This window comes from Rousettus aegyptiacus, unplaced genomic scaffold (genome assembly GCF_014176215.1).
Source record: "Rousettus aegyptiacus isolate mRouAeg1 unplaced genomic scaffold, mRouAeg1.p scaffold_m13_p_12, whole genome shotgun sequence".
In the NCBI taxonomy this organism is placed as follows: domain Eukaryota; kingdom Metazoa; phylum Chordata; class Mammalia; order Chiroptera; family Pteropodidae; genus Rousettus; species Rousettus aegyptiacus.
Genome location: NW_023416287.1, coordinates 76,359,893 through 76,369,731, shown reverse-complemented (window position 1 = coordinate 76,369,731; position 9,839 = coordinate 76,359,893). Strand labels below are relative to the sequence as shown.

Below are 9,839 nucleotides of genomic sequence, written 5' to 3'. Positions count from 1 at the left end.
CCCTTTGGGGACATTTCCCAGATTCCTCCTCTCTGTCTCTCCAGACCTTTCTCTGCACCAGCTGAGGGAGGAAGGCCTTGCCTGAGCAGAAGGCCAGCTTGTGTCCTGCCCGCTGGGGACCTACAGCCCGTTCTCGGCACATTGTAGGACTCGCATCAGCCCCATTCCTAGGGAGCAGAGTGAAAGCTCCTGTGACCTCCTCTGAAAGACGCCCTGTGCTGCTGGTTCTGGGGCACAGGACCCTCACACCTCTGCTTCCCACCCCTCAGTGTCAGAGGCCAACCAGCCGGGAAGATTTAGAAACTAAAGCACAAATTCACACACATCATATACCCCACACCTGCACACCCCCACAAACTCATGCCTCCCCTGCCACACACACCCCAGAGAACCTCACTTGCAGGGCGCGGGTTGAATCTCACACAAGGGGCCCGGCTGAGGGGGTTCATGGCAGCTCACAGGTCCTGGGCAGGGCCAGGCCCCTGGGGGAGGAAGGCGCCTTCTTCTCGATTGCACAAAACCCTGGTCCCTACTCACCTGGCCCTGGCCTGCCCCCTACTACAGAACTTCCCCCACCTCCAGGCCTCTCTGGACTGTGGGACCTCAGGACCCTGAGGACGCCTCTAGCCTTTTCCCTGGAAGTCCCTGTCCCCATGTGGGGCACCCCCAACCCCTCCACTGCTCTGGACCTGGCTTAAGGCACAGCTGAGCTCTTCCCTCCTCAAGTCCCTCTGTTACTTATTACCTGGACCTCACTGTCACGGTTCACCTGTTTATCCCCCACATGCTTGTGTGGCACCTGCTGGGGCTGTCCCTGGGCTCGGTGCTGGAGAGGCTGCAGGGAAGAGGTTAAGCTCATAGTCAGTGGGCCAATGCCACCTACACACTGATGGTCACACACAGTAAGCAGGGCCGTGGTAGGAGTATGCCGGGAGCTGCGGGAGCCCAGAGGGGGATCTGTAACCCTGACTGGAGGAGCAGTCAAGGAGAACTTCTCGGAGGAGGTGGCACTAAGTCAATTGCACCTCTGGTTTATATCTCCAACCGCTGTTCGTGGTCCAGAAATTGAGCTTGGGTCCACGCCAGCCAGCCAAGCTCGTCCGAACCCCAGCCCATCTGCACACTCGTAACGAGATCGTGAATGTGCGCTGTAGGCCCCTGCCATTTCAGGCTGGTTGGTTGCAATTACGCGGCGGTAGTTAGTGACAGGCCCTGAGCACCCGTTCCTTCCCTGGCGATGTGCCTTCTCCTCAGCCCTAGTGCTTCTTCTTTTCCTCAGAGCCCAGCCCATGGCAGAGCGTGCTCCTGGCCCTGGTCTGTGATCCTCGTTCTCATCCATGAGCGTGCCTCTGGGGCCCGTGTCCCGTATGCTATTCCGGATCAACAGGGGGGCCGAAAGCCCTGCCCTGAGCCTGGCAGCCATGGTTACTGGAGGCCAGGATCCTGGATCCTCATCCTGGTCTCCACATACACCCACAGCGACTACGGCAGCAAATCAAGGCTTGGCCTTTGTGCCTACTGGTCACATGACACGGGTTTGTCACTGCTTCTCTGAGCCTGTTTCCTCTAGCTTTAAAACGGAGTAAAAAATAACTATCCCCTGGCAGGGCTGTTGTGAGGAGCAAACAAGATACATTTGAAAACTGTAGAGTGCCATTCAAGCAGACAGTACGGTTCGCTAAACCTCGGTTTCTTCAGATGTAAAATGGGTGTAAGAATTTTATCGACTTCCTTCCGAGGGCTCTCGGGAGAGTTCTCTGGCGAGAAATGTGTGTGCAAGGGCTGTGGGAAGGAGTCAGTGCTGTGTGATGGCTTTGGCTCTCTGGGCGGGAGTGTCCTTGGCGGCAAACAGCTGCTCACCTTGTTCCCGGCTGTCTGGCTGGCAGCCAGTCTGGGGCAGAAGCCGCGACTCCATCTGCTTCCAGAGTGAGCCAACTGCTTCTTCGGAAGGCGGCAATACGAGCTGCCCCTTTGATCACCCCCAACCACTGTCGCCTGCCCTGGGTCGCCCCGAGATCAGGTGGGTGGCAGGGAAAGACTGGATTCCTTTCTCGGTCAGGTGCGATGTCCACGCAGGGCTGACACACTCATGAGGCAGAGCACGACGTGCTTTTAGGGGCCCACAAAATGTTTTCATTTCTTTTAAAATTAGATTTGAGAAATGAACTTCTATGTTAAAGAAAATGTTTTAATAAGTAATATCGATAGATTTGTCTTCATACCTATGTAGTTACAAAATACAAACTTTATATTATTTTCAGGAGAGAGGGCCTACAAAAGCACAGAGGCCCAGGGCCTGCGGAAGTCGTAACACTGCCCAGAATCCGTGGTGTAGAGTCTCTCCCACGCTCGGGCCCCTTCCCCACTGCTCATGCGCTGGCCAGCCTCGGTTCGGCGGGGAGAGCACAGCCCAGTAATGCACGTCGAGGAGCGAAGCACAGCAATGTGGCCACTGTCCCCAGGCATTGTTTCTGCGTTACTGCAACAGCTCTTCGTGGCCATGTTCCTGGAGTGGTGGGTGGTGGCCTCAACCATCTTTTCTCCCACATCCCACAGAGGGCCGGGCACATGTAAGAAGAAGGCCCCCCAAATTCTGAAAATATTGATGTCTCTGTGTGTGCTCTTTGAGTGTGTAGTTTGGAAAAGTTCCCAGGCTATTCAGATATTGACCCCACCCTTGACATGCCCCGCTGGGAGGGTCTTCCTCATCTCCCACCCCCTTTGAGAACCACTGGACTGAAGGAATTCCAACAGGACGGTTTGCATATACAGCAAGGAATCCTTTTACATAACAGCCCTGAACTTTGCAACATCGCTCCTTCTCCTCACCCCACCGAAATCCCTTGAATTGAGGTATTTCATCATGCTTCTACTTTCCACTGACCCAGAGGGAAGACCATGCCGTCTGCCCATGGCGGTCTCAGCTGGCAGCTGGCTGCTCCTTCTGTCTGTTGGCGTGACTGGCCAGCTCCCTGGGGCCGTGCTCAGCAGCAGCGAGAGGGGAGAGGCTGAGGACATGCTCGCCTCTGGGCTAGGGGAAGGGGCACTTGGCTCTCTGGCCCCTGACTCTTCCACAGACTGGCCTTTGGTTCTGGGTCAGTCATGTCACCTCCCTGAGCCTGTTGTCTCATCCATAAAATGGGAAGCAAAAATACTCATCTGCTTATATTAAACCCACTGAGACAGTGATGGAAGGCCCTGAAGCCACCGGGGACCTGTGGGAATAAGGCGTTAATATTCAGGCAGAAACACTTCTTTCTCTTTAACTATCTCAATCCCTCTTCTTCTGCTATATTTATTTGCCTTGGGACTTAAAGGCCTTTCCCAGTCATGTGTGCGTGTGATGTGTGTGTATGTTCTAGCGTATTCATCCCAAATACCCTTCTCTCTTCTATAGACCCCAGTGCAAATCTAACCCACCCTCAGAAGGACAAATAACACGTATCAGCAGAGATGGTGGTAAAATGCAGGATTCAAACATTTATTATTTGGATGATGTATTTCACAGTTTTCAGTAATTTAGGACCTTCTGAAACCAGGACTAAATCACCCAGAAAAATCTCCTCTGTCTTTTGGTGAATACTATTTGGTGAGATTTCCCCTTTCTCATTCTCTCTCCAATCTTCAAACACCTTTCATTTGGACCTCCGCCTTCTGCTCCTCCTTCGCGTTTCTGTGACAACATTTCTTGACAGTTATCTTAAATGTTTAATTAAAATGTTGTCTCCCTCTATCAACCTGTGTGCTTCTGGCTGTCTTTGCTCAATGTCATGTGACTCAGTAACGGTCAATGACCGATCTCGACATGCCCTCACTAGGGCCTGGTCACCTCCCTGAGGAGGTGAAAGCCTGGCGAGTTCTAGCTAGAATGAACCCCCAAGGGGGATTAGTTACCAGGAGGCAATGTCCCCAGTGTCTTACTAAGGGGAGCGATTGTGCAAAACAAGGGACCTGTCATCACAGGAAAATACATCACTGGGCCCCTTTGGGCCCCTTTGATTAAAGATTGATTTAACCCACCGGGACTGGACAGCCACTTGCTGCTGCCTTTTAGAAGCTGCTAGGCCCCAGTCTCAGTCTTCTTAAATTGCCACGTGCATGGTGACTTCCGAGGAAAGGGCAGGCTTGGGGATGGGGCGGCCGAACAAGCCGCAAACCAGATCTTTGGCGTAATTTTCTGCAGGACTGGCTTAGTCCTCCCACCTGGGACAGGTTGCAGTTCCCAGCTTGGGAGGCGTGAGTCTCCGTCACCCACGTCCTCCTAGGCTGCTCCTTCACAACCATCCCCAGGCCCTGGCCCCTGCTCTTGCTCCCCACGGAGGCCAAGCTGTGGGGAATCTTCTCATTAACTCATCGCGTGGGTAGAGGCTCCTCTGCGGCCTCTGCCAGCACCAGCCGAGGCACGGAAGCCCTTGGGAAAGACTTCCCTGGCCAAACTCACAAAGAACACAGGTTCAGGGCATTATCATTATTTTTTTTGGTGTTATTTATTTTTTAAACCCACTTGTAGTTTGGGTTCAGCTGGAAAGCAGGACATACCAAGGGAGGGAAGGTGGTCGCGTGAGCAGGATGCCGCGGCAGCTTTGGCGGGAAGCCCCAGGCCCCTGCTCCCAGGAGGTAGGTCCCGTCAGGCTCCCCGCCCGCTCAAGAGAGGCAGGCAGCCCTTCTGCGCGAGTGTCCCCAGCAGAGGAAAGCTGTCCTCTCTTGGATCTGTATCCTCACAGGCCCAGCCAGAGGCTTCCCAAAACACACCCAGCAGCTGAGGGACAGGACTCCACAGGCAGGGCCCGAGAGTCTGTCATACGAGGAGCACTGGCTGGTTCCAATGCCAGACGAGGCTGGGATGTGGCATCTGGGGCGGCCCCAGGGGGCTGCTCCTCGTGGGGGCCTGGCTGTCGGGGCCCCCGCTCCTGCAGCGGCCCTGGACGTGATCAGTGGTACATTTCCCACACCCCCTCCCCATCTCCCCGAGAAAATAAAATAAAAATTAGAATAAATACAGACTCGGTCAACATTTACATTTACATGGATGAACAGGACAATCCTCAAACCGTGAAGGTTTACAGACTGGTTAAGGAAGGACGAACAGACGAAACTGGGTTTGGGGGCGCACGCTCCTCGTGGCAGATGGTGGGACTCCCACCTTGTCCAGGGGAGGGTAGGAGCCTTCTCGGGGCTGCAGGCCCAGAGCTTAGGCAGAGCCACGAGGCCAAGGGAGCAGGGCTGTGGCGAGCAGACTGGCCACCTGAGAGGAAAACAGTGACTACCTCGTCTTGGCTGGCGCGGGAGAGACGGAGACAGGACTAACACCGGACGGCCGGACTTTGCCTCCTCGTGGCGCTGGGAAAGCCGCGGGCCAGTGGGGAACACAACGCAAGCCTTAGAAATGCAATATCCAGTTTCGCCTCCCATCAAATACATTCAGAGGTCAACTCGGATATGGCCTTCCTCACTCCGCAGAGGGCAGAGGGTGGGGGGACTGGCCCGGGGGTGGTTCTGTGGGATCGCCCACTTCTGCCCCCCAGTTCCTGTCTGAGTTGTCTCCAGTGGAAGCTGCCTCAGAGTGTCAGATTTTAGGCTTTTACTGTTATTTCCTTAAAAAAAAAAACAAAAAAACAAAAAAAAAACAACAAACCCAATTCTTTTTTAAACGTTTTCCTTGCAGCAACCTGCATTTAGAAAAACAGCTTAAATTGTTTTTTGGATTGGTCAGGAAGTACTTTCAAGCAATGGAATAAACTAGGCAAACCATATGTCTGGAGCCACCGTGACATGACACGTAATTAAAAATATATTTATATATGTATACATATTTATATCTCACTTTTTCACACTCGGGTCCTAACAGTCAAGGAGGGATTGGCCCTGAGGCAAGACCACCAGCGAGGGCCACTGCGAGGCAGGGGCGCGAGGCCCCGGGTGCCCACGATGCCTCCTGCCCCGGCGTTCCAGGGAACGTCGGTCCCTGTACACACAGTGTCTGGGGTCCCTGCACGAAGCTCGCTCTCTGACCCGGGACGGGGGGAGGGACCCCGCTCTCCTGCCTCCTCGTGTTGCCACTCCGAGGCCTCTCCCTTCCTCGGGGCCCAGTTTTGTTCTCACATGCACTCACACACGCACACGCACACACCCCCCACTCGAGGGGAGCGAGGCCACTCAGCACAGGTGCGCCTTGCCGAGGACCGCCAGCAGTGCAGCTGCTCGCTGGGCCGCGGCCGCCTGACTCCTCGAGACCACGATTCCCCAGTGCCCCCCCCCCCCCAAACCTCCTCGCATCAGCCTGGCTCTTCCCTCAAGGCCTCCTGCGGGGCCTCTGGTGTCCCTGGACAAAGGGGCCAGCTGAGGATGAAAGGCGCCGAGGAGAAGCTTGAGAAAGCTTGGGAAGAAGGGAGAAGGTAAAGGCTGAGGCCAGGGTAGCACGGGCTTCTTGGCAGAAAACGGACCTGTCCTAAGCATACCTGGGCCTCCCACGGCCTCTTTGTTTGAGGACTGACACAGGCTCCCATCTTGGGGCTGGAAGGGAGATTGTAGCTAGCAAAAAAGCCAGGGAGTACTGGGGAACCTGCTCCCCACCCCACCCTGTCTGCTCTTCCAGACTCGGAGTCAACAAGGGAAAGAAGGGGAAACCCCTCTAGCCCTCCCCTCCTGGCCAGCCTGATTGGACCGCGCAGCCAGGGAGTAAATGGTCTCGGTAAATAAGTAAATAAGGAAGCTGCTGGGCTAAGGTCATTTTCTGGGGGCTCATCAAAGTGAGAGCTCCAGACCCTGGAGAGGGGGCTGTGCAGATGCCAGGGACAACATCCCAGAGCCCGATCCCCACCCACCTCCAACAGAGAAGGGGCTTCTTCCCAGGACCTGGCACCCCCAAGGAGCTCCAGCCTTGTTCCCAGCTTGGAAAGCTCCGTCTGGCAGCCCTGCCCGGTCCCCTGCCTGTCCTGCTCATGACTCCGTGAACGATCTGGTTCCCAACAGCCCTGGGGATATTGTGCACTCCTGGAGCACACAGATCGCGGTGGGAGGGCTGGGCTCCTGGATCCTGCCTGCGATGAGGCTAGGCCAGAGACACAACCCAATGAGCTAAACTCCGAGTCTTAGGGAGCCAGACGGTCCCCCTCCCCTCACTCAGAGCTTGGGACACGACCTGTGTGTGGAGCGGGGAACGTCCCCTAGTGACTTGGTTTTAATTTGCCAGGCTGTTCTGTGCCTAGCTCACCACGAGGCCCTGGGCCTGGACAGGTAACGCACTCCCAGCTGCGACAACCTAGCGGCCCTTTGAGAGCACGAAGTTAGACTAAGAGAGGGAGGTGCTGGAAGCCGGGGGCTGGGAGCACAGGTTCCAGCCGGGACCCCCGCCGGGGCAGAAGTTTCCAATTACCCTAATTGGCTACTGGCATGCTGTATCTGGCTAGAATCCTTCCAGAGGGGGCCGGGTTTGATCTCCCACTAATCAGGGGGTCCTCCTTGCTGTCTGTGTGATCACATCGCAGGCTCTTTTCATTGAGAGAGGAGACTTCAAAGCAGCTGACTTTTGAAAAATAAAACACAATAAAACAAAAGAGTGCAAGTAGAACTGCAAACTCTAGCTCCCCTGCCTGCTCCCAGCCCCTGGGCCTGAGGCTTGGGGGGTCCAGGAGAAGGACTTGGAAGCTGGGGGTGGGGTGGGGGGCGGAGCGTGAAGGCTCGAGGAGAACGAAGGCCTCTGTCCCCCAGCTCCACCGAGTAGACAAAGGCCTTCAATTACGGGCGGCTGGTGGGGACCGTGCCTGCCTTTGTCCTCCCGGACATCTGCTACATGTCGCCTGCTGCCAGTTGGCGACGATGGCTGACAGCATGCGGGAACAATGCAAGCCCGTCTTCGACCCACTTTTCCAGCCCTCTGAGGTCTTTTCTGACCCAAGCGGTACCCTGGCGTGCCGGGCTGCCCGGCCTCAGGGGAGGAGTCACAGAGATGAAACCCCTTGTACAAAGCCCTGCAGGGGACACGTTTGATGGGGGGGGGGGGGAGGAGGAGCGGGAGTGAGGAGGGGCGAAGGCCAGGCCACCATGGAAAAGAAACATGCTTCCCTTACTGGCGAAGCTGCCGCATGCTGGGGCCGGGGGAGCTCGGTTCGGGGGGGCGTTGGTTTGGGGGGGGTGCTCCTAGGGATTTGATCCCTTCCCCGCTTGGCTCCAGACTGGCCGCCGGCTCTGCCTGCCTTCCTCCCCATTTCTGTCTCCTGCCAGGGCCACCCCTGTCCTCCCGCCTGTCCATCTGGCCCTGTGTGCCAGGGCCCCAGCTGCCCGCAGGCCGCCTGCCAGGCCCCTTGGCTGTCAGGCTGTCAGTTTCTGGATGGTTCTGTTGTAGTACTGTGTGATGGGGGGCGTCAGAGGGTTCCAGCTATTGGCGTGGAGCTCGATGACCTCCAGGAGCAGTGACCGGGTCAGCATCGATTCTGAGGGGCACAGCATCTTGTCTCGGGCACTGGCCAGGAGCTCCGTCATCATCTCGGGCAGCTGCTCCTCCAGCAGCCGGCCTGTGCTCTGCAGCTGTGGGGAGAGAAGTGGGGGTTGGGACAGAACGTGACCCCACAGTGGTCCCCTGACCACTTTGGTTGGGTGGGCTTGGGGCAGGGATAGGAAATAGCTGGATTATCTCAGGAAGGTGCAGGCCCAGGCTGCAGTGCCATGGGGAGAAGGACTGGAGTGAGGGAGCGTGGAACCAGCCAACCACGAGAGCCCACATTTAACGACCAACCTGCCAGTAGGAATAAGAGGGATTGGAATATTGCCTGCTGCCCAGGGCTGACAAGGGCCCTTACCAGGAACACACTGCGTCTCCCTTTCACCCAAGAGCTTCCCCTCCTACAGGAAGCCTTCCCTGACTACCACTCACACCCTCAACGGCTGTGTGACCTGCTCCCTTCAAAGGTGATTAGGCTGCGTGTTAATTTTCACTGGCTAGACATCTCTCTGGGAATGAGCTTAGTCATTATGACTTGCGTGTGTCCATGTGGAACTTGAGAGCAGGATGGGTCTCCTATTTCTCTCTTTCCTTCCCTCCGGCCCCCAATCCTACCTCCCCATACCCAGCGCTGACCTCTACCCACACTTGTAACACAAAGGAGAGAGAAATATGATGGGCAGAAGGCCAGCCAGAGGGCCTGCCCTCAAGAGAGGGCCTCGATAATCTAGAAAAGCCCCCATTGGGAAGAGGGAGCCCCAATCTTCTGGCTCTGTGCACCCTCGGCCGGCAACCCCTATCCCCATCTCAGCCCTAACCCCAGACCTATCTCATTGTTTTTAAGGCGCTACCTTCTTCACAAAACCTTGAAGTCTGCCTTGACCTCTCCCCTGACTCCTCAGGGATCTGTGCTCTGTACCCACATTTATTCTCTGTACTGCCCCATTCTCATGTGTGTATGTGTGTGTGATCTGGCCCTAGTCAGACCAGAAGCTCTCTGTGGACAGAAACCATGCCTCCTCCTTCTCTCCTCTCTCCCCTGCCCCAAGCCCCATTAGGATATCCAGCTGGAGCCCAACAGGTGAATGAAGTGACTGTCCCGTACACCTACGCAGCACTTCTGGCCTCCGAGGTTCTTAGGAGCGGCCTTGCAGCCAGGCAGGAGCCCCCTGGAAGCCCCTCCCCTCACTGTACTCCACTCTGGGCTGTTTTCTAAGGGCAAAGCGTTGCCCCCTGACTAGGCCAGACCCAAGTGTCTGAAGATCCCGGAGGAAGAGTTTCACTGAGCAGCGGCCGCACCTTGGGAACGGGAATGGATCTCCCTTGGCGTGGACAGTGCCAACACAGGTTATTCGCGCCTCAGAAAACCCTTCCCCATCCCCATAGCACCGAAGCCCAG

The 9,839-nt window shown here is 56.2% G+C and overlaps 1 protein-coding gene across 10 annotated transcripts in view; it reads right to left on the bottom strand.

Annotated features, from left to right (window-relative positions):
• Positions 1 to 3,454: 3,454 nt before the first annotated feature.
• CTIF (cap binding complex dependent translation initiation factor) overlaps positions 3,455 to 9,839 on the bottom strand; it is a 249,103-nt gene continuing 242,718 nt past the window's right edge. For all 10 annotated transcript variants that reach the window (XM_036230024.1, XM_016148451.2, XM_016148452.2 and 7 more), the window contains one exon: positions 3,455 to 8,526. In XM_036230024.1, coding sequence (XP_036085917.1) covers positions 8,311 to 8,526 — 216 coding nt within the window. In that variant the 3' untranslated portion in view covers positions 3,455 to 8,310. The remainder of the gene's footprint in view (positions 8,527 to 9,839) is intronic.